A 25,037-nucleotide genomic window follows, 5' to 3' on the forward strand; every position below is an offset into this window, starting at 1 on the left:
TCATCGCGCTCTAGCGACTCCTTGTGGCGGGCCGGGCGCCTGCAGGCTGACGTCGATCATCAGTTGAACGGTGTTTCCTCCGACACATTGGTGCAGCTGGCTTCCAGGTTAAGCGGGCGGGTGTTAAGAAGCGCGGTTTGGCGGGTCATGTTTCGGAGGACGCATGACTCGACCTTCACTTTCCCGAGCTCGTTGGGGAGTTGCAGCGATGAGACAAGATCGCAATTGGATATCACGAAATTGGGGAGAAAAAGGGGGTAAAATACAAACAAAAAATATACAATGAATGGGATTATGTAATAGCGGTCTTAGATTTATGTTCTCTTTTCCCATCTGTGCGAGACTGGCAGTGGGCGACAGACGTGACTTTGCTCCCTGTAGTGAAATTAGCTGTGGTCTATTTCTTTCAATGAACATCCTCATCACACAGCACAGGCACACTGCTGTTTTGATACAAAAGACTGCTGATAAGATCGCAGTGGACAACCGACACACCCAGCGCTAGGGGAAACTACACCCAGTTATATAAGGCTCTATGGACATTTACACCCAAGGGGAATCAAAGCCACTTCCCTTTGTATCGCTCGATAAATGTGTGTTTAAGATTGTCATGAATTTGGTACTGAAGCAGCTCCTTAATATCAACAATAGATGCTCTTGCTTGAGGATTCCCCCAAACACTGTTGCAAAAATTATGTTTGCCAATAAAGAGGATGCTCGGGTTCCCTGACAGCTCAGGGATATCTGAAAGGGACATTCACCTCTTGGGCAAAACAAGCAGTTAAAAGACTGCAGAGGGTGCTGATGCTGCGTTTGGATAAACCACAGAGGAAGTGGTCTGGGTTTTAAAGTTAAAGAGCCCACTTGGCTTTCCCCTTCAAAACACCACTGCCCCCAGGGTAGCAACACAGGACAGACAGCCCATAGCAAGACAGTGGGTGCTGTTTGATGGCATTCCTGTCTCCAGGCCCCCCTTCCACCCTGTCCCACCAGTCACATGCCTGTAGCGTGCCATGCCGATGGTCCCCGGACACAGCCATTTTTAGAGCAGCTGTGTGTCCATGGCTGTAGTGGGCGGCAGACGCTTACTTGCATAACCCCAGTCAATCCAACCCCCACCCTGAAACGCTGCCCTGTCCTGGCCACATGCCCACAGTAAACAACCCAACCTTTTGGTTATTTATATAATATCTACTTTTGCTTGGGGTAGCAGACAGACAGTCTGTTGCCATTTGGAGAGGCCAGGGTGGACAAGTAACGAGATGTGGCGTTAGGAAAGTCAGAGGGTTCTTTGATTTGGATTAGCTGGATCACGATCAAGTTCAGTTTAAAAGTGCAAATCCTGTGTGGGCTTTGTGAAGCGGCCAGGATCTGCTCTTTCAATTTCCACTGTTTAAATGGCCTGAAGACAGTTGTGTATGTTTAAGTACCAACTGTATGTCATGTAGGATTTTCAGGTTTTTAGATAAACAAAGAAGATCGGTAATTTATGGTTTGCTAGTTCCTGTTACTGTCTACAAAACAGGATATGCGTTGACTTTAAGAAGTCTTGTAGATAGTAGATACCATTCATCACAGAAGACTGTAACATGATTTCTATTTTTAAAGACATGCTCTGGGACTTTGGTGAATACTAAGTACGTTTTAAAACTCCCGCTATTACCAGAATTACTGTCTTACCGCAGTTAGCCTAGCCACAAAATCCCTAGTTTGAAAGCGACTGTTTTTCTGGAAGCTGTGCTGCGCCACTTTCCCTAAATTTCAGTTTAACCAATGAGCTTCAGCCCCTCACCATATGAGTGACAGCTAGCAAGAGTCACATAATGCACCCACAGCAGAGCAAGAGCGAGAGAGAGGGCAATGCTGTGGTGCACATATCTGCACGTGACGTAATACGCAATTTTCGGGGACCACTTTTGGCTCGTGAGCGTTACTTTCAGAACTACTGGCTAAAAGGTATACAAAAGTACTGGAGAATCTCTTCAAGTCTTATATACTTTACTTGGGTACTTTAATTTCATAGTAAAAACCTAATAAATACTAATGGACTGTTAAATAACAATGTTGGTGTACTAACCATGTCCTCCGGTGGTGTCTGCCCTGTCAGTTGCCAGGAGGCCCAGGAGGAGCTGCTGGAGTTCCAGGAGGGCAGCAGAGAGCTGGAGGCAGAGCTGGAGACCCAGCTGGGCCAGGCTGAGCACCGCATGAGAGTCCTGCACTCTGAGAACAGCAGGCTCAAGAACGAGGTGGACTCACTCAAGGTGCACAAGAGGGACACAATGCACTAGATTGGCTCAAGTAAAAAATATATACATATATTTTCTTGGAATGTGGCATTTTACAAATCCGAAATCCTGTGAATTACGAGTTTACCGCCTTTAGCGTTCATGCTCCTCTTTTGACAACCTAAGAAACACGTCATAACCTTGACATAATAAATGATTGATGATTATTTGAAGCTGCCTTATATCATTATGGCTTGTCCTTTAGTGCTGTCTCCGGAGAGGAGGCACGTTTCTTTAGCATGTCTGTCAGTATCCCAACCTATAGAAGTTATTAATGACATTTACATTTGTACATTTTAGTCATTTAGAGCGACTTACATAATTTTTTTATTTTTCATACTGGCCCCCCGTGGGAATCGAACCCACAACCCTGGTGTTGCAAACGCCATGCTCTACCAACTGAGCTACATCCCTGCCGGCCATTCCCTCCCCGACGCTGGGCCAATTGTGCGCCGCCCCATGGGACAGCCGTATCAGGCATGGTCGGCAGTAAAGCAGTAAAGGAGAGAGGGTTCTTAGTCAGAAATCGTATCAGTCAGGCAGACAAGGAACTCTCTTTCCCAATCTTGCTCTGATCACTACTACGGGGAATCGGCACCTGTGCTTAACTGCCCCTCGACATCCTGTTATATCCAGCTGTGGTTAATTTGCATGAAACACATCATTCTCATACATAATGCATCAGCAGCACGTTCATTCTCACACCGTAATTAGCGCTGGGATGAGTGTGGCTCTGTGTCCATGTTCACATTACAACTCCAGCCATGCGAGTCAGTGAGTCACCCCACCGGTGATGGTGAGATTGTTCGTTATCCCAGGCAATTAAAAAACATGTATTGCTTTCATGCCTTTGTTTATGAAAAATACCACAGCAATGACTAGTTTTCTCATTCTGATGCCAGAGACTGTGTCTGTGACACCTTGAGTAACGTCTTGTTATGGGATACGAGCTACTTGACGTAGGCTAGAATGTATGTGTTGATGTAGTAAGTATGAATATGTAGTTAATGTAAAACGGCATTTCAGGACAAAGCAGGGCTTGTCTGGCCCAGATTAGTGGTTAATTGATTCAGACGTGACATATCCAGAAGATATAGGTCAGACAGGCAGGCAGACCCAGTCACATTTATTGAGCTGAGCTCCAGAGAGCTGGAGCTGGAGGAGAAGATATGGGTCACATCATCACCCCATACCCTGAGAATGCTTGAGTAAACGGAGCACAACGGAGTGCTCTTAAAAATTGATGACAGAATGTAGGTTACCACGGTGGTTCCCACAGTGGGTGTGCGTTTGACTGCGGGGTGTTAGGAAAATATTTTACTAAGTAAAAACCCCATTCTTGAAAGCTTTAACGTCCTTCGCCTATTTTAAAATGGTTGCATGTTAACAAGTAACACCCGCTCCCCCCCCCCTATCTCTTCTCTCTCCTCATCTCTCAAACCCCCCTCCCCCCCCTCCAGGACAAACTAGAGCAGCAGTATGCCCAGAGCTACAAACAGATCAACATGCTGGAGGATGACCTGGGACAGACCCGGGGCATCAAGGAGCAGCTCCACAAATACGTGCGGGAGCTAGAGCAGTCCAACGACGACCTGGAAAGAGCTAAGAGGTCAGCAAAGAGACCAGACCACTACACAGTATCTAACAGACAAATACTGGATACAGCATTAGAAGAGGAGCTGTAGAAGTCATAACCTGGTATTTACTATATACTTCAGGATGTTCGTTTTGGATGAAAAAGGCAATAGTAGAGGAAATATCTACCAGTAGTACTAATCTAACAGTATTCATCCTCTTTCAGAACACAGTCATACATTAACCCCATGCAGAGAGGTGCTGATGAATGCTGGAGGCTGAGATGCTTGTTGCATGTTTCCTAATTAATTCCCCACTGTGCTTTTCATTGAGAGTAATCGGATAACTGATGGAAAATCCCCATTCCAATTAAAACATGCCACTGGCCCAAATGGGTCTGATTGCTGTAAATTCACCGGCCAGTTTATTAGGTACACCACCCCGTTCACGAACATGGATCGCTCCTACAGACAGTGAGTCACGTGGCCGTGGCTTGCTATATAAAGCAGGCAGACGGGCATCAAGGCATTCAGTTACTGTTCGATTGAATGTTAGAATGGGAAAAACAAGTGACCTAAGTGACTTTGAGTGTGCTAAGATCGTCAGTGCCAGGCGCGCCGGATCCAGTACCTCAGAAACGGCCTCCTGGGCAATTCACGCACTACAGTGTCTATGGTTTACCGAGAATGGGGCGACAAAACAAAAAACAACCAATCAGCGGCAGTCCTGTGGGCAAAAAGAGCTCGTTAATGAGAGTAGTGTTGTCACGATACCAACATTTTACTAACGATACGAAACCAGGACAAGTATCACGATGCCAAGTAATATCGCAATACCACGGGGGGGGGGGATTCAGTGGCCTAGTGTCCTGTTCGCCCCATCCCCCCCGATGCTTGTTCCCATTTTCTAAACGTTATGTGCATGTGCTACACAAAAAACATGTCACTGATATTCACACTTCTACTCAATACAACACATATAGCATTAAACTTCACACTGTTCACTATAATAGAATACTGCATAGAATGGCGGATTTGCTCATATTTGCAAAGGCCTACGTGTGATTTGGCTGGAGGAATGGGAGGAATGAATACACATGCATAATGATCTGCATGTCATTGTGGCAGTAAGGGGAAAACACTGCATGAAACCTTCTTTACTCTTCAGTTGTAACACACACACTCCCTCCCTTACATACTCTCTCTCTCATAAATACACACACCACTCTTTGATATAGTTTAGGCTTACATTAGGCCTATATGAATCCTTTGAAGCACATCTCATGAGTAGCAGACCCTTTTCCTTTCTTCCAGTGCCAATCAAATTTGCCTGAACCTACTGTCAAGTTACCAGGTTGTTAGCTAGCTAGGTAAAATGACTGAATAATGTTGTTCTTTATCAAACCAGTAATTATCGGCCCAGGATTGGTTTAAAACGGCCCGCGACATGGTTAAAATGTATATCAAATGTGCGCGACATCGCGCAGAAAGGTAACTCCGGTTGTATGGCTCATATTTTTTTAATCATTTGAGCTAGAGAAGTTATGTTTTCTTTGCTGTAAAGCTGCACGCATGCCCACAAAGCTGTTTTTCCTCTCTGGCACTGCTGCGTGACAGCAAACTTGCAAAGCCGACTCAGACTCGCCTGTGCACTGGTTATATCTGGGAATAAATTATATACAATGTATCAACTTTGCTTGCTCTCTGCGCTGCTCCAATGTATGAAATGTACAAATGTAACAACAGAAGACTCATCAGTGTCTGAATTCCTGCTCGCCTTCACAGATAAATTATATTTTAAAAACTGATGAAGGAATAGATGAGCAGGAAGAGCGGATGGAGAGAAGCAGGTGAGGGCTGGAAGGGGATGGGGCTGGCTGATTACAGCTGCCACACGTGATATGCGCATGAAAGTGAAGTGGACATAATTGAACCGGCGAATACTAGACTAGTTGCTGTTGCTTAACCTCTTAAGGATCGGACCCTTTTTTTATATTTTCGCCTAAAATGACATCCCCAAATCTAACAGCCTGTAGCTCAGGACCTGAAGCAAGGATATGCATATTATTGATTCAATTTGAAAGGAAACACTTTGAAGTTTGTGGAAATGTGAAATTAATGTAGGAGAATATAACACATTAGATCTGGTAAAAGATAATACAAACAAAAAAACATGCATTTTCTATTTATTGTTTTGTTCCATCGTCTTTGAAATGCAAGAGAAAGGCCACAATATAATATTGCAGTTTAGGTGCAGATTCTGGCCACTAGATGGCAGCAGTGTGTGTGTGCAAAGTTTCAGATTGATCCAGTGAAGCATTGCAATACTGGACTATTTTGTATCAAGTCTGACCAAATGTCCCAAATTGGTCAATTGATACATTTTCAAGTACATACAGTGCCTTGCAAAAGTATTCATCCCCCTTGGCGTTTTTCCTATTTTGTTGCATTACAACCTGTAATTTTAAATGGATTTTTATTTGGATTTCAGGTAATGGACATACACAAAATAGTCCAAATTGGTGAAGTGAAATGAAAAAAATAACTTGTTTCAAGAAATTCTAAAAAATAAATAACGGAAAAGTGGTGTGTGCATATGTATTCACCCCCTTTGCTATGAAGCCCCTAAATAAGATCTGGTGCAACCAATTTACCTTCAGAAGACACATAATTAGTTAAATAAAGTCCACCTGTGTTCATTCTAAGTGTCACATGATCTGTCACATGATCTCAGTATATATACACCTGTTCTGAAAGGCCCCAGAGTCTGCAACACCACTAAGCAAGGGGCACCACCAAGCAAGCGGCACCATGAAGACCAAGGAGCTCTCCAAACAGGTCAGGGACAAAGTTGTGGAGAAGTACAGATCAAGGTTGGATTATAAAAAAATATCAGAAACTTTGAACATCCCACGGAGCACCATTTTAAATCCATTTAAAAAATGTTTTAAGAATATGGCACCACAACAAACCTGCCAAGAGAGGGCCGCCCACCAAAACTCACGGACCAGGCAAGGACGGCATTAATCAGAGAGGCAACAAAGAGACCAAAGATAAACCTGAAGGAGCTGCAAAGCTCCACAGCGGACATTGGAGTATCTGTCCATAGGACCACTTTAAGCCGGACACTCCACAGAGCTGGGCTTTACGGAAGAGTGGCCAGAAAAAAGCCATTGCTTAAAGAAAGGAATAAGCAAACATGTTTGGTGTTCGCCAAAAGGCATGTGGGAGACTCCCCAAACATATGGAGGAAGGTACTAGGAAAACGCTATGTCTGGTGCAAACCCAACACCTCTCATCACCCCGAGAACACCATCCCCACAGTGAAGCATGGTGGTGGCAGCATCATGCTGTGGGGATGTTTTTCATCGGCAGGGACTGGGAAACTGGTCAGAATTGAAGGAATGATGGATGGTGCTAAATACAGGGAAATTCTTGAGGGAAACCTGTTTCAGTCTTCCAGAGATTTGAGACTGGGACGGAGGTTCACCTTCCAGCAGGACAATAACCCTAAGCATACAGCTAAAGCAACACGAGTGATTTAAGGGGAAACATTTAAATGTCTTGGAATGGCCTATTCAAAGCCCAGACCTCAAACTAATTGAGAATCTGTGGTATGACTTAAAGATAGATGTACACCAGCGGAACCTATACAACTTGAAGGAGCTGGAGCAGTTTTGCCTTGAAGAATGGGCAAAAATCCCAGTGGCTAGATGTGCCAAGATACTTGCAGCTGTAATTGCTGCAAAAAGTGTCTCTACAAAGTATTGACTTTGGGGTGGGTGAATAGTTATGCACGCTCAAGTTTTCTGTTTTTCTGTCTTATTTGTTGTTAGTTTCACAAAAAAATTTATTTTGCATCTTCAAAGTGGTAGGCATGTTGTGTAAATCAAATGATACAAACCCCCCAAAAATCTATTTTAATTCCAGGTTGTAAGGCAACAAAATAGGAAAAATGCCAAGGGGGGTGAATACTTTCGCAAGCCACTGTAACTATAGAGAACATACATTTTGTTTACCATATCATTTTTGTAAGTTTACACACTCCCAGGAATGTCATACATGATGGATAATTAGCTTATACACTAACTTTCACACATCTAGATGACCGGGTGGGGTGGGTGTGGAGCCAGAGACAGGAGGGGTTCAAACTTTAGAACCCAGTTCCTACATTTGAATATAAACATGGATTTTATCAAACAAAACTATGTTACATTTTATATCTGGGACCCTTAGGATGACGAATCAGAGCAAGATAACTGAATGTATGTACATTATTTACCTTCAGAGGTGAATGTATCAAACCAGTTGCCATGATACGTTTTTTGTTGTTGTGCAATCTCCTCATACATTAGCATGGTATTTTTTCACTGTAATAGCTACTGTAATTGGACAGTGCAGTTAGATTAATAAGAATTTAAGCTTTCTGCCTATATAAGACATGCCTATGTCCTGGAAAGTTTGTTGTTACTTACAACAGTCATGCTAATCACATTAGCGCACGTTAGCTCAACCGTCCCGTATACGGCACACTGATCCCGTAGAGGTTTAAAAGTTTTACTGAATTTATAAACGAAATGGTAGTATCATATGAAATGGTATTCTAAAATGTTGGTATCATAAGTATCATGATGTTTTGGTACAGTTGTACCGTGCAACACTAATGAGAGAGGTCGAAGGAGAATGGCAAGAGTCGTCTAAGCTAACAGGCGGCCACAAACAGACAAATAACGGCGCAGTACAACAGTGCAGAATGGCATCTCGGAACGCACAACTCGTTGATCCTTGTCACGGATGGGCTACTGCAGCAGGCGACCACACCAGGTTCAACTTCTATCAGCTAAAAACAAGAATAAGTGCCTCCAGTGGGCATGCGATCACCATCCCTGGACAATTGAGGAGTGGAAAAACATCGCCTGGAACATGACAGCAAGTTCAGTTTACTTGAATGGCCTGCACAGTCCCCAGACCTCAACCCAATAGAGCGTCTTTGGGATGAGATGGAATGGGCTGTTCGGAGCATGAATGTACTGCCGTCCTATCTGCAGCAACTGCGTGATGCCATCCCGTCAGCATGGACTAACATCCCTGTGGAACGTTTCCGACACCTTGTAGAATGCCCTGAGGAATTCAGGCTGTTCTGGAGGCCAATGGGGGTCCGACCTGGTACTAGATGGGTGTACCTAATAAAGAGTGAGTGTGTGTGTGTGTGTGTGTGTGCGTCCCATGTTCCCAGAAATGTTCCATACGCACAAAAACCTTATTTCTGTCAAATGTTGTGCACAAATTTGTTTACATCCCTGTTAGTGAGCAAGTTTTAAGGGAGTGTGCAATTGGCATGCTGACTGCAGGATTGTCCACCAGAGTTGTTGCCAGAGATTTTTTGTTAATTTTTGTACCATAAGCCGCCTCTGTCGTTTTAGAGAATTTGGCAGTACGTCCAACCGGCCTCACAACTGCAGACCACGTATAACCACGCCAGCCCAGGACCTCCACATCTGGCCTCTTCACCTGCGGGTGACCTCAGTTAACCAATAACGAAAATCTTGCATAATTTAGTCAGATGCTCGATTTATGTTTGCGCAGTTGGTCCACGAGAGTTTAATTTAGCACTAAACGACATTAATGCATCACGGTGAAACACCGGTATCAGTGTGTTTCAGCATGTGCCTTTGTGTGCAGAAGCCAAGAGTCCACTGAACAGTGTTTTCCTTTTAATACAATTATTTATTTCCTTCTGCAGGGCTACAATTGTGTCCCTGGAGGACTTTGAGCAGCGTCTGAACCAGGCTATCGAGAGGAACGCCTTCCTGGAGAGCGAGTTGGATGAGAAGGAGTCCCTCCTGGTCTCAGTGCAGAGATTGAAAGACGAAGCCAGAGGTGCTTATTGATCCGGTTTCACTCAAACCCCTGCCTGCCTTCACTCGTTAGAAAATTAGCTGTTCCTTTTTCTCTTTCAACTTCTCAGTGATATGTGTGAAATGAATAGAACCCATGTTCTCACAGCATTAGCATTGCTTATAGCCACAAATTATTGTTGGGAGAGACTGTCACAGCATTAACCTCAATCTGAATGTCTAGTCTGACTTAGCCTTAAATAGTCTGTCTGTCTGCTTGTCTGTCAGACCTGCGTCAGGAGCTCGCCGTCCGAGAGCGAAATACGGACGTAACCAGGATGTCGGCGCCCACCTCGCCCACCCAGGAGGACAATGACAAGATGGATTCCTCTGTCCAGGCCTCACGGTCTCTCCCCGCGACGCCGCTTGCAAAGAGTCTTGAAAATGCCTTCGCCAACCCCACAGGTACCCTTTTGCTCTGACCTCAACACTTCAATGTGTCTCCTTTCTTATGTGAAGTATACAGTATGTCAATGACTGTTCTATTGGTGAACATACAATCACTGGATAACAAAATGGACGAGCTCCGTTCGAGACTATCCTATAAATGGGACCTGAAGGACTGTAATATCCTATGTTTCTCTGAGTCGTGGCTGAACAAGGATATGGATAATATACACTATATATACAAAAGGATGTGGAATCCCCTTCAAATTAGAGGATTCGTCTATTTCAGTACACCCGTTGCTGACAGGTGTATAAAATTGAGCACACAGCAATGCAATCTCCATAGACAAACATTGGCAGTAGAATGGCCTTCCTGAAGAGCTCAGTGACTTTCAACGTGGCACCGTCATAGGATGCCACCTTTCCAACAAGTCAGTTTGTTACATTTCTGCCCTGCTAGACCTGCCCCAGGCAACTGTAAGTGCTGTTATTGTGAAGTGGAAACGTCTAGGAGCAACAACGGCTTAGCCGCGAAGTGGTAGGCCACACAAGCTCACAGAGCGGGACCGGCGAGTACTGAAGCACGCAGCGCGTAAAGATCGTCTGTCCTCAGTTGCAACACTCACTACCAAGTTCCAAACTGCCTCTGGAAGCAACGTCAGCCCAAGATCTGTTCGCCGGGTGCATCATGAAATGAGTTTCCATGATCGAGCAGCCGCACACAGGCCTAAGATCACCATGCGCAATGCCAAGCGTCAGCTGGAGTGGTGTAAAGCTCGCCGCCATTTGACTCTGGAGCAGTGGAAACGCCTTCTCTGGAGTGATGAATCACGCTTCAACAGGAGAACGCTACCTGCCCCAGTGCATAGTGACAACTGTAAAGTTTGGTGTTGGAGTAATGGTCTGAGGCTATTTTTCATTGTTCGGGGTAGGCCCCTTAGTTCCAGTGAAGGGAAATCTTAACGCTACAGCATACAATTACATTCTAGATGATTCTGTGCTTCTAACTTTGTGGCAACAGTTTGGGGAAGGCCCTTCCTGTTTCAGCATGACAATGTCCTTGTGCACAAAGCGAGGTCCATTGTGGCTGTCCCCGACCAAAAAATAAAATCTTGGTCGACCGAAAGTTGTCTGTTCTTTCGACCAATCGGTTGGTCGACAATTTTTCCATATATAGACACACCGTATGTATTTTAATAAAATCAACTATATGCATTGAGCTTGTCTGATGCGTTAAACTTCCGGTTTGATGAAAGAAGACAAATGCTTCAAGAGGGCGACAGAGATCTAGATAACCAGAAGAAAAAACCCTTAATCTGACCCAACTATTCTCCTCCCGCTCCTGCTGGCTTTTCCAGATTCTGCCATTACTCTCCTGAAGTTGCCGGTAATAGGCTACACAAGGAGTCTGCAATTTTTCTCATGTGGAATGCCAAATTGTCTTACCACTTCTACCGATCTGTGTGCCAGTTATGGTTTTCATATGCACATTTTCATTTAATTTATAATAACATCTTCATAGCTCAGTCATTGTCATGTGGTTAATCAAAATTTTATCCAAATCTAAATGAAAATGATACAAACCTAAAAAGTAACTTATTTTGCCATTGCCAAGTATGTAAAATAGCCTACATAAACCAACAAATGAAAACATTGCAGCCTGCAGGTAGAAAATATCCTGATAAAAATAAATATCCTATAAATCACATTGGCTACACATGGCCTGTCTGCAACGAACTTGAAACATTGTATCAACTTGGGTCCAGCCGGAAGCTTGCTAGCAACAGCTTGCTAGACACAGCTGTAGGCTATTTGCGCAAGGGATATGAAGCTGTGCTTGACTTGGGTAGGAGCTTGGCACCTCAAATGTTCTACTGCTTGAGCTCCTGTTCCTCTTATAGATTAGCTCAAAAGTATTGTGGAGTGTGCAAAGCTGTCATCAAGGCAAAGGGTGGCTACTTTGAAGAATCTCAAAAATAAAATATATTTGGATTTGTTTAACACTTTTTTGGTTAATACATGATTCCATATGTGTTATTTCATAGTTTTGATGTCTTCACTATTATTCTACAATGTAGAAAATCGTATAAAGAAAACCCCTGGAATGAGTAGGTGTGTCCAAACTTTTGACTGGTACTGTACAGAGCCCTAACCTCAAACCCATCAAACATTTTTGGGATGAATTGGAACGCCGACTGCGAGCCAGGCCTAATCGCCCAACATCAGTGCCCGACCTCACTATGCTCTTGTGGCTGAATGGAAGCAAGTCCCCGCAGCAACGTTCCAACATCTAGTGGAAAGCCTTCCTAGAAGAGTGGCGGCTGTTATAGCAGCAAAGGGGTGAGCAACTCGATATTAATGCCCATGATTTTGGAATGAGATGATCGACGAGCAGGTGTCCACATACTTTTGGTCATGTAGTGTACATCTAGCTGGTTTTACTATGCATCGGCAAGTCATAACGGTAGCATCAGGTAAGCTCAAGGGGGGAGGTGTATGTCTCTTTGTTAACAACAGCTGGTGTGCGATCTCTAAGATTAAGCAAGTCTCGAGGTTCTGCTCACCTGAGTTAGAATACCTAATGATAAGCTATAACCCATACTATTTACCAAGAGAGTTTATCAATATTTTTCGTAGCTGTCCATTTACCACCACAAACCAATGCTGGCACTAAGACCGCGCTCAACAAGCTGTATAGGGCCATAAGCTAATGCTCATCCAGAAGCGGCGCTCCTAGTGGCCGGTGATTTTAATGCAGGGAAATGTGTATTACCTCATTTCTACCAGCTGTCACCTGTGCAACTAGAGGTGAAAAAACTCTAGATCACCTTTACTCCACACACAGAAATGCATACAAAGCTCTCCCTCCATTTGGCAAATCTGACCATAACTCTATCCTCCTGATTCCTGCTTACGAGCAAAAACTCAAACAGGAAGTACCAGTATCAATACAGATTTGGTCCGATGAAGCGGATGCTAAGCTACATGACTGTTTCGCTAGCATAGACTGGAATATGTTCCGGGATTCATCCGATGGCATTGAGGAGTTTACCACATCAGTCAACGGCTTCATTAATAAAAATGCATCGACGACATCGTCCCCACAGTGACCGTACGTACATATCCCAACCAGAAGCCATGATTTACAGGAAACATCTGCACTGAGCTAAAGGTTAGAGCTGCCGCTTTCAAGGAGCGGGACACTAATTCGGATGCTTCTAAGAAATCCTGCTACGTCCTCTGACGAACCATCAAACAGGCAAAGCGTCAATACAGGACTAAGATCGAATCATACCACACCGGCTCTGATGCTAGTCGGATGTGGCAGGGCTTGCAAACTATCACGGATTACAAAGGGAAACCCTGCTGCCAGCTGCCCAGTGACGCAAGCCTACCAGACGAGCAAAATGCCTTCTATGCTTGCTTCGAGGCAAGCAACACTGAACCATGCATGAAAGCACCAGCTTTTTTGGACGACTGTGTGATCACGCTCTCCCTAGCCGATGGGAGTAAGGCCTTTAAACGGGTTAACATTCAGACGGATTACCAACACAGGTACTCAGAGCATGCGCTGACCAGCTGGCAAGTGCCTTCACGGACATTTTCAACCTCTTCCTGACCCTGTCTGTAATACCTACATGTTTCAAGCAGACCACCATAGTCCCTGTGCCCAAGAACTCCACGGTAGCCTGTCTGAATGACTATCACCCCGTAGCACTCATATCTGAAGCCATGAAATGCTTTGAAAGGCTGGTTATGGCTCTCATCAATGGTATCATCCCAGACACCCTGGACCCACTCCAGTTCGCATACCACCCCAACAGATCCACAGATAACGCAATCTCTATTGCACGCTACACTGCCCTTTCCCACCTGGACAAGAGGAACACCTATGTGAGAATGCTTTTCATTGACTACAGCTCAGCGTTCAACAACATAGTACCCTCCAAGCTCATCACTAAGCTAATTACCCTGGGACTGAACACCTCCCACTGCAACTGGATCCTGGACTTCCTAACGGGCCGCCCCCAGGTGGTGAGGGTAGGCAATAACACAACTGCCACGCTGACCCTCAACATGGGGGGGGCCCTCAGGGGTGCGTGCTTAGTCCCCTCCTGTACTCCCTGCAGATGACACAATGGTGGGAGGCCTGATCACAGAAGACAGTGGAGCAGCCTATAGGGAGGAGGTCAGAGATGCCAGGCCAACAACATCTTTCTCAACGTCAGCAACACAAAGGAGCTGATCGTGGACTACTGATCGCTGGAGGAATGGGAGGAAGGAATATATATGCATAATGGTCTACATGCCATTGTGGCAGTAAGGGGAAAACATTGCATGAAACCTTCTTTACTCTTCAGTTAATACCGGCGCACAGACTCTCCCTCCCTTCCACACACTCGGTCTCCCTTTCACTCATAAACACACACACACACACACACACCACTCTCTCTCTCCCACAAACACACACACACTGCTCCCAACTTGTACATGGTAGGCACAAACAGAATTTAAGGAGCACCAGAAAGAAATATTTTGTGTATAGTTTAGGCTTACATTAGGCCTATATGAATCCATCCTTTTGAAGCACATCTCATGAGTAGCATATCCTTTTCCTTTCTTCCTGTGCCAATCAAATTTGCCTAGACCTACTGTCAAGTTACCAGTTTGTTTGCTAGCTAGGTAACATGACTGAACAACGTTGTTTGTTATCAAACCAATAACTAGCGACCCGGGATTAGTTTAAAATGGCCCTCGACATGGTTTCTGAAATTATACTGAACAAAAATATGAACGCAACATGCAACAATTTCATAGAGTTACAGTTCATATGAGGAAATCAATCAATTGAAATTAATTAATTATTATGATTACAGCTGCCACACGTGATATGCTCATGTGAAGTGGATATTATTGGACCTGCGCATACAAGAGACTAGTGGCTGTTGCTTGAATTCAACTGACTTTATAAACATTTTATAACAGGCGCCAGCAGGTTCTTTAGATCGGTAGGGCAGAAAAATCTGGTAATATCATATGAAACGGTACTACGGTATTCTAAAATGTTGGTATTATAAGTATCATGATGTTTTGGTATTAGCGTGGTACCGTTAAACCGTGCAACACTAGTCCACACATACCAACACAGTCGTGAAGAGGGCACGACAACACTTCTTCCCCCTTAGGATGCTGAAAAGATTTGGCATGGGCCCTCAGATCCTCATAATGTTCTACAGCTGCACCATTGACAACATCTTGACTGGCTGCATCACCGCTTGGTATGCCAACTGCTTGGCATCTGACCGCAAGGCGCTACAGAGGGTGGTGAGTACGGCCCAGTACATCACTGGGACCGAGCTCCCTGCCATCCAGGACCTTTATACCAGGCGGTGTCGGAAAAAGGCCCCAAACATTTTCAGACTCCAGCCACCCAAGTCATAGACTGTTCTCTTTGCTACCGCACGGTCAGCGGTGCCGATGCACCAAGTCTGGAACCAACAGGACCCTGAACAGCTTCTACCCCCAAGCCATAAGACTGCTAAATAGTTTGTCCGGGTAGCTATTTGGTTAACTATTTAACTATCTGCATTGACCCTTTTTGCACAAACTTTTTTGACTCATCACATACGCTGCTGCTACTTTTTTTCTGTCACTTTATTCCTAGTTATATGTACATATCTACCTCAGTTACCTTGTACTCCTGCACATCGACTTGATACTGGTACCCCGTGTATATAGCCAAGTTATAGTTACTCATTGTGTATTTATTATTACATGTTTTACTTTTCTATTATTTTTCTATTTTCTTTCTCTCTGCATTGTTGGGAAGCATTTCACTGTTAGTCTACACCTGTTGTTTACAAAGCATGTGATGAATAAAATGTGATTTGATTTGTATGTTGTATTTATCTTCCAGAGTTGTCCAATGGCCTTGGTAACTCACTGACGCCCTCTGCCAGAATATCAGCTCTCAACATCGTCAGTGACTTGCTACGGAAAGTGGGGGTGAGACATACATTTTTCTATTTGCACACATTCACTATTCACTGTATACTCTGGTACACCAAGACTGTGTCTTATACCATATATCCATCTCTTGCTAATAGTGGAAGGCCTCTATCTTTTTGCATTCTTTATGTCCATCTCAGGCTCTGGAGTCTAAGCTGACAGCCTGCAGGAACTTTGCCAAGGACCAGAAAGCCAGGAAGTCTTATGCCGTCACGGAGAACGGGAACGTGATCAACGGCAACACAGCCAAGTTCTCCCATACACTCCACACGACGTCGTCATACTACGACAAAACGTAAGTTGAAGCCCAATTCAACTTCACCCTCTGTGACTCACACACACATTACTCATTTGTGAGGAACAGGAGATTGTAAAGGACAACAACATTTCTTAGATGTCAAATCTTTGCTTTGGTTATAAGCCTAATGCATTTGTCATTTTCTCGATTATTGTTTGCTGTGTTAAGACCCTCTGGTTTTACAGTTAGATTTCTTAACGTTGATGATGATCCATTTGACTGTAGAAATGTGTATTTGAAATGTTTCTTTAGTGTTGGGAGTACATGGAAGTGTGTTGATGTTGGAGAAGTTATGGAGGTTGACAAGGTCTCTCAGACCCTTGTGTTTTTCCCCAGCAGGAGAGAGAGGGTCATATTCCCTGCATTAATTCTGGGTAATGATCTTCCTCCTCTCATGATGAGTGTGGGGCAGTCAATCACCTGCATGCTGTTTGATTAACAAGCCTCCCTCCTTTCAATTGTAGTGCTGGGGTAGACTCACTCACTGTGGGGCTAGATAACTGCTCTGGGTGGTGGTACATTTCTCTGCTTCTTAACACTATGCTGATATACAGTAGATAGATCTCCTTCCCATTATTATATATGTATGTCTGCTGGTGTGAGTTGGTAGCTTTAATGGTAGTGTCTTTCAATATGGATCAATAATCATATTAGGGGGAAATTGATTCTCAGTTTTGTGGTGTGTAGGAGAAAGCATGTAGTGCAATGGAAAGATGGTTGTGGTACAGTTCTTTGAATTTTGTTCTCAATTATTGTCAATTAACTACAAACTACTGCATGTGAACAAGATACAGTTTTGCTGCTGTTTCTAAAGTGCAAAGTCAAAAGTAACTTTTCACTGTTCTTATGTAGCCGGTGCTGTCCTTCTGTTCTTCCATATTGAGGTTGTCTTTCAAGGTATGAATACTACTATATGTCCCATATAGAGGTGGTGTGACTGTTTGTAGAGGTTGTAGTGTCATGGCGTTGTTTCTGCTGTGTGAGGAACTATTGATATGAGCTTGACTGAGCATGTTGAGCAGGACATGCTCACAAGGACGCAGTTTTGGTTTCACCGCAGGGAGGAGTAGAGGAGCTATACATATAGCTCTTTACTAAAGAGCACACTGTCACAGCTGAGCCATACTATTCAGAGGACTAGCTAGCTAAATAAATATGTAAGGAATAGGATTCCAGACACAGGAGTTTGAAGTGGAGTACATTAATATCCAACACAGCTTAGAATTAACTTTTTTTTAAAGCAATTATTTTAAGGAGTGGGGCAGTCCCACTCCTTTCGTAATTTTTTTTAGCTTTATTGAAGAGAGATTACAGTGGAAAGATGGGGGAGAGGGAGCCAAAGGGCAGTTGGCCGGATTCGAACCCATGCCGACTCTGGAATTTACTTTTTTGTATGGTCAAAATTAGGTTGAACAAACTCCACTAGGTATTAAAAGAGAGGGGAGGGAGCATGTGTATGGTTTTACATTTGCTTGGCATGTGCAGGAAGGAGCAAACTGGGTGAAATTAGTTTTATAACCTTTACGTCAGTGATCTTCCACTCATATAGGCTACTTTATAAACTATTTGGCACAGTCTAAGTCATAGCAACATAATCTATTTTGAAATAGTGGAACTCTATTGGCCTATGTGGATAGGGCTAAATTGACACGTTTCTTACAGAAGAAATATGGAAATGCATAACCATGGTAGCAATTAAAAGGGAACAGTTTGGAGAATATGGGAAAATTATTACACTAAAGGTGAGGACACAACAGTTCACCTGACACAAGACTGAATCCAAACATTACACTGTTGATTTTATGTGGATTTTACATTTACTGTACTTTTCGTCGCATTTGTTTATAACGAAATCTGAAAATACTATGGATACATTCAGTAACATGATAAGAATATTCTTGGAAATTTGGGGTAGGTGCAACAGAAGACAACACACCTCTCCTAAATAATTTCAATGCACTTTTATGACTCAAACAAGAGTCTTCAACTACAGTGAGCTCCAAATATTGGGACAGTGACACATTTGTTGTTGTTTTGGCTCTGTACTTTGGTTAAAGTGCAGACTGACAGCTTTCATTTGAGGGTATTTTCATCCATATCAGGTGAACTGTTTAGAAATGACATCACTTTTGTACATAAACTAGGTTTCCTGATTTTCATGCGAATATTTTAAAATCTGCATAAAAACAATATGCACATTTTCCCACCAGAGATGTTTCCATCAAATGTACTTGTTGCAGATAAAAGGCTGTGCGTGATGACGTAGTGCACATAAAAATACTTGTGAAATGTGTTTCCATCGCATTTTGAACTTCTCACAAACAATGTTGCGTTATATAGCGAGTGTGCCCACTCTGGTATTGGCACATGCGCTCTAGCCAACAGTCCTATCTGCGCGCTGTTGGCTAGCATGCATATATAGCCTACATGATGAGATTATTATGGACAAAAGAGACAAGTTTATTTTTCAAACTGCAGCCAAGCATCGATTATCATGTCACCAGAATAAGACCCTCGATATTTATTGGAAAGGAGCATCAAGCTCATCACCTTGCACTTTCACCACCCTGAAGTTCATCATAACTTTTTTCATCTGTAGCCTAATAAACGTAATTCTTTCCTGAAGAGTCGTAGTGCGAGGACCAAACGTCATTGCGTGACTCCCAAGTTTACTTCGATGTGATGGTTATTATCAATATTTGCTCATAAATGAGTTTCCACCAAAATTTCTCGCATAACTCATTTTACAGACACCTTGTCTAACGTGTTGTCTAGCGTATAATGTGTTGTCGATATTTGGAAAGTTTACCAAATAAAATTATGTTTCCATCAGGCCTGTCACGACATTTTTTATCCAACATGTACTTTACTTGCATAAAAAGGTTGGATGGAAATATGGATTCAAATTTCAGTCAATTTAGCTTCCGATTAACTGACCGGTCAACAAACAGTATTTTTTTCCCCCAAACAGTCAAATGACGTGACCAACAGAAAATGCTATTGGAGATCTGTATATAATGATGAGATGCTTATGTTTCCGCCCTAACAATGAGAGTCGTCCCAAGGCGGGAAGGCAGGCGACAAGCTTAGGCCCAAAATAAGCCTGTAGAAACGCGTTTGACTTACACTCTATACAGTGGATTCGGAAAGTGTTCAGACCCCTTGACTTTTTCCAAATTTTGTTATGTTACAGCCTTATTCTAAAATGGATTAAATCTACACACAATACCCCATAATGACAAAACAAAAAACAGGTTTTTATAAATGTACATAAGTATTCAGACCCTTTACTCAGTACTTTGTTGAAGCACCTTTGGCAGAGATTACAGCCTTGAGTCTTCGTGGGTATGACGCTACAAGCTTGGCCCACCTGTATTTGGGGAGTTTCTCCCATTTTTCTCTGCAGATCCTCTCGAGCTCTGTCAGGTTGGATGGGGAGCGTCCCTGCACTGCTATTTTCAGGTCTCTCCAGAGATGTTCGATCGGGTTCAAGTCCGGGCTCTGGCTGGGCCACTCAAGAGACTTGTCCCAAAGCCACTCCTGCGTTGTCTTGGCTGTGTGCTTAGGGTCGTTCAACTGTTGGAAGGTGAACCTTCACCCCAGTCTAGGTTCCTGAGCGCTCTGGAGCAGGTTTTCATCAAGGATCTCTCTGTACTTTGCTCCATTCATCTTTCCCTCGATCCTGACTAGTCTTCCAGTCCATGACGCTGAAAAACATCCCCACAGCATGATGGTGCCAGGTTTCCTCCAGATGTGACACTTGGCATTCAGGCCAAAGAGTTCAATCTTGGTTTCATCAGACCAGAGAATCTTGTTTCTCATGGTCTGAGAGTCCTTTAAGTGCCTTTTGGCAAACTCCAAGCAGGCTGTCGGCAAACTCCAAGCGGGCTGTCATGTGCCTTTTACTGAGGAATGGCTTCCGTCTGGCCACTCTACCATAAAGGCCTAATTGGTGGAGTGCTGCAGAGATGGTTGTCCTTCTGGAAGGTTCTCCAATCTCCAGAGGAAATCTGGAGCTCTGTCACAGTGACCGTTGGGTTCTTGGTCACCTCCCTGACCAAGGCCCTTCTCCCCCGATTGCTCAGTTTGGCCGGGCGGCCAGCTCTAGGAAGAGTCTTGGTGGTTCCAAACTTCTTCCATTTAAGAATGATGGAGGCCACTGTGTTCTTGGGGAACTTCAATGCTGCAGACATTTTTTGGTACCCTTCCCCAGATCTGTGCCTCGACACAATCCTGTCTCTGTTCTCAACGGACAATTCTTCGACCTCATGGCTTGGTTTTTTCTCTGACATGCACTGTCAACTGTGGGACCTTATATAGACAGGTGTATGCCTTTCCAAATCATGTCCAATCAATTGAATTTACTACAGGTGGACTCCAATGAAGTTGTGGAAACATCTCAAGGATGATCAATGGAAACAGGCTGCACCTGAGCTCTTTTTCAAGTCTCATAGCGAAGGGTCTGAATACTTATGTAAATAAGGTATTTTATTTTTTATTTTTTTACGTTTGCAAACATTTATAAAAACCAGTTTTCGCTTTGTCATTATAGAGTATTGTGTGTAGATTGATTAGGGGGAAAAACGATTTAATCAATTTTAGAAAAAGGCTGTAATGTAACAAAATGTGGAATAAGTCAAGGGGTTTGAATACTTTCCGAATGCTCTGTATATATGTATGTATGTGTGTGTGTGTGTATATATATACAGTGGGGAGAACAAGTATTTGATACACTGCCAATTTTGCAGGTTTTCCTACTTACAAAGCATGTAGAGGTCTGTAATTTTTATCATAGATACACTTCAACTGTGAGAGACGGAATCTAAAACAAAAATCCAGAAAAACACATTGTAGGATTTTTAAGTAATTCATTTGCATTTTATTGCATGACATAAGTATTTGATCACCTACCAACCAGTAAGAATTCCGGCTCTCACAGACCTGTTAGTTTTTCTTTAAGAAGCCCTCCTGTTCTCCACTCATTACCTGTATTAACTGCACCTGTTTGAACTCGTTACCTGTATAAAAGACACCTGTCCACACACTCAATCAAACAGACTCCAACCTCTCCACAATGGCCAAGACCAGAGAGCTGTGTAAGGACATCAGGGATAAAATTGTAGACCTACACAAGGCTGGGATGGGCTACAGGACAATAGGCAAGCAGCTTGGTGAGAAGGCAACAACTGTTGGCGCAATTATTAGAAAATGGAAGAAGTTCAAGATGACGGTCAATCACCCTCGGTCTGGGGCTCCATGCAAGATCTCACCTCGTGGGGCATCAATGATCATGAGGAAGGTGAGGGATCAGCCCAGAACTACACGGCAGGACCTGGTCAATGACCTGAAGAGAGCTGGGACCACAGTCTCAAAGAAAACCATTAGTAACACACTACACCGTCATGGATTAAAATCCTGCAGCGCACGCAAGGTCCCCCTGCTCAAGCCAGTGCATGTCCAGGCGCGTCTGAAGTTTGCCAATGACCATCTGGATGATCCAGAGGAGGAATGGGAGAAGGTCATGTGGTCTGATGAGACAAAAATAGAGCTTTTTGGTCTAAACTCCACTCGCCGTGTTTGGAGGAAGAAGGATGAGTACAACCCCAAGAACACCATCCCAACCGTGAAGCATGGAGGTGGAAACATCATTCTTTGGGGATGCTTTTCTGCAAATGGGACAGGACGACTGCACCGTATTGAGGGGAGGATGGATGGGGCCATGTATCGCGAGATCTTGGCCAACAACCTCCTTCCCTCAGTAAGAGCATTGAAGATGGGTCGTGGCTGGGTCTTCCAGCATGACAACGACCCGAAACACACAGCCAGGGCAACTAAGGAGTGGCTCCGTAAGAAGCATCTCAAGGTCCTGGAGTGGCCTAGCCAGTCTCCAGACCTGAACCCAATAGAAAATCTTTGGAGGGAGCTGAAAGTCTGTATTGCCCAGCGACAGCTGTATGGAGGAGTGGGCCAAAATCCCTGCTGCAGTGTGTGCAAACCTGGTCAAGACCTACAGGAAACGTATGATCTCTGTAATTGCAAACAAAGGTTTCTGTACCAAATATTAAGTTCTGCTTTTCTAATGTATCAAGTACTTATGTCATGCAATAAAATGCGAATTAATTACTTAAAAATCATACAATGTGATTTTCTGGATTTTTGTTTTAGATTCCATCTCTCACAGTTGAAGTGTACCTATGATAAAAATTACAGACCTCTACATACTTTGTAAGTAGGAAAAAATGCAAAATCGGGCGGTGTATCAAATACTTGTGCTCCCCACTGTAAGTGAATTTGTCCCAATACTTTTGGTCCCCTAAAATGGGACTATGTACAAAAAGTGCTGTAATTTCTAAACGGCTCACCCGAAATGAAGGAAAATGCCCTCAAATTAAAGCTGACAGTCTGCACTTTAACTTCATAGTCATTGTGTCATTACAAATCCAAAGTGCTGGAGTACAGAGCCAAAACAACAACGAATGTCACTGTCCCAATTTTGGAGCTCACTGTATAAGGTGTTTTCTTTGGAACACAGCCCTGCATCCCCACCTTTACACAATTACTGTTGTTTACGCAATCCAAAAACTGTCCATTTTATAAATCACAATCTGGGTCAGGTAGGCATCATTTGAAAGCTTCTTCTATTGCCAACATGACTAGCTAAATTATAAAATACGAGGTTACAATGTTAGGCTTTCACTAGGCAATTCAGGGAAGCAGATCGTAATTTTGGTGCTCATAGAATGGAGTCATGAGTGCATGTTCCGTTGCATATTTTCTTCACAATACAACAAACAGGCTCATTCTGTTCAGGACAACCCAGGGTGTAACGCTGTGTCATCTCGTAACTGTACATCAAACATAGTGATCATAAATGTTGACACTATAAATTACCTTACTTTTATTATATAGAAATGTATACAGGTATGAGTGTAAAGGGTTAACAATCTGAAAATTCTCCAGAGGTGTTATTTGTAGTGACTTCCAGCAGATCTCTTTATCTATCATCAAGTTTCATTTTTGGCTGCACGTGCCCGAAGCCCTGTGTGTGCTGCCTAATGTTTTCCCCTGTGTGCGACCGTGTGTGACCGTGACATGGTTGCCTGGCGACCCAGACTCTTTGCTCCGGCGAAATGCCACGCCTACGGACATTAGTTTCTTCTCCGCAATGAGTCTGAATCTGAGTACCTCCCGACGATTTCTAGAATGCAAACACATTCTAACCGTTGGTCCCAGAAACCGATGGGATGGGCCAGAGCCAGAACACACCACAGGAGGTTGGTGGCACCTTAATTAGGGAGGAGTGGTAATGGCTGGAGTGGAATGGTATCAAATACATCAAACACGGTTTCCATGTGTTTAACACACTGGAACACACGTAGGTAAAGCAGTGTTTTGTCATTTGCTCTGATACTCTGTTTGGTTAGAGGTGACCAAACGCTGATGACTTTGTTTTGTACAACAGCTCTCGTTGTGACGTCACCACAAACAACTTCAACAATGGCAGTCTCAGACTGAAGTAGGTAGCAGTAGAGTAGAGCAGCTGAAGAATTCAGTTTAAGTCGTCAGGCAAGTGACATGGCTGACCGGTAGTAGGATAATGAGGACATACTAATAGGTGACCTGCTGTGGCTGAGGTCACTGGTTCAACCCTGCGCTGGGCACTAAGATCCATAGCCCGCTGGAAAGTGTGCCTGCCTGTGTAGTGACATTGTGGCTTCATTCAAATGGCCCCTTTTGTCTGGCAGTCTAGACAAAGGAGACCAGTGTAAAGTGATAGTCCAGTTTATCTGCTCCACAAATAGACCTACATCAGTAGTTTTACTTAGGTGTAGCCCATCTTCATTGAAACTCTAATTTAAAATGCCATGCAATACCTACCTAGGTATTAGGCTATGCAGATTTTATGTTTGCTATGCTAATATACCTGTTTTACCACCCCATAATATGAATCCAGCAAGGTTAATTTTGTAAGTAGCAACAAGTGAAATGTTGCCTAACCGTCAGTAAACCAGACTAACCCATGTTGTGTTTGTGTTTACAGCAGGGCGGTGAATGGCCTGGACCCTGGCACGCTGACAGCCGTCACAGCACCCCCCGCTCCCTCCCCTCCTGACCTACTGCCCCTCATTGTGTGACAGTGACAGACAGTACCCCTGCCAAGCCCCTCCCCACAACACCTTCCTCCTCCCTTCTGCCAATGGACAAGGCTATGTCTTAAAACAGAAAACATTGTGTTGACTTTCAAATGAGTCCAAACAAGTGAGGACATAAAAATGGCCAGCACTATTAAACACTTTTCGCATACTGTAATACTTGCCCCTCTTTGCAGTCACTACACATTCTTTGTGTCATTCTGACCCTTAAGTGCTTGTGGGACTATTGTAGAGGAAACAGTGAGGGATTCAAAAATACATTGAATGTACAAAACATTAAGAACACTTCCTGATATTGAGTTCCACCCTCCACCCCCTCATTTTGCCCTCAGAACAGCCACAATTCGTCGGGGTATGGACTACAAGGTGTCGAAAGCGTTCCACAGAGATGCTGGCCCGTGTTGACTCCAATGCTTCCCAGAGTTGTCAAGTTG

The 25,037-nt window shown here is 43.8% G+C and overlaps 1 protein-coding gene across 4 annotated transcripts in view; it reads left to right on the plus strand.

Moving 5' to 3' along the window:
* Positions 1–24,760, plus strand: part of LOC121547261 (nuclear distribution protein nudE-like 1-A) — a 39,209-nt gene extending 14,449 nt beyond the window's left edge. Inside the window, exons 3-11 of one of the 4 annotated variants that reach the window (XM_041858435.2) lie at positions 2,108–2,261; positions 3,746–3,894; positions 9,603–9,739; positions 9,985–10,161; positions 16,061–16,149; positions 16,293–16,447; positions 16,787–16,824; positions 17,303–17,347; positions 24,492–24,584. In XM_041858435.2, coding sequence (XP_041714369.1) covers positions 2,108–2,261; positions 3,746–3,894; positions 9,603–9,739; positions 9,985–10,161; positions 16,061–16,149; positions 16,293–16,447; positions 16,787–16,824; positions 17,303–17,347; positions 24,492–24,502 — 955 coding nt within the window. In that variant the 3' untranslated portion in view covers positions 24,503–24,584. Of the gene's footprint in view, positions 1–2,107; positions 2,262–3,745; positions 3,895–9,602; positions 9,740–9,984; positions 10,162–16,060; positions 16,150–16,292; positions 16,448–16,786; positions 16,825–17,302; positions 17,348–24,491 lie in introns of all 4 variants that reach the window. The other 3 variants (XM_041858436.2, XM_041858437.2, XM_041858434.2) reach the window with 3 other exon arrangements.
* Positions 24,761–25,037: the final 277 nt, after the last annotated feature.

This window comes from Coregonus clupeaformis, chromosome 31 (assembly GCF_020615455.1).
Source record: "Coregonus clupeaformis isolate EN_2021a chromosome 31, ASM2061545v1, whole genome shotgun sequence".
In the NCBI taxonomy this organism is placed as follows: Eukaryota; Metazoa; Chordata; class Actinopteri; order Salmoniformes; family Salmonidae; genus Coregonus; species Coregonus clupeaformis.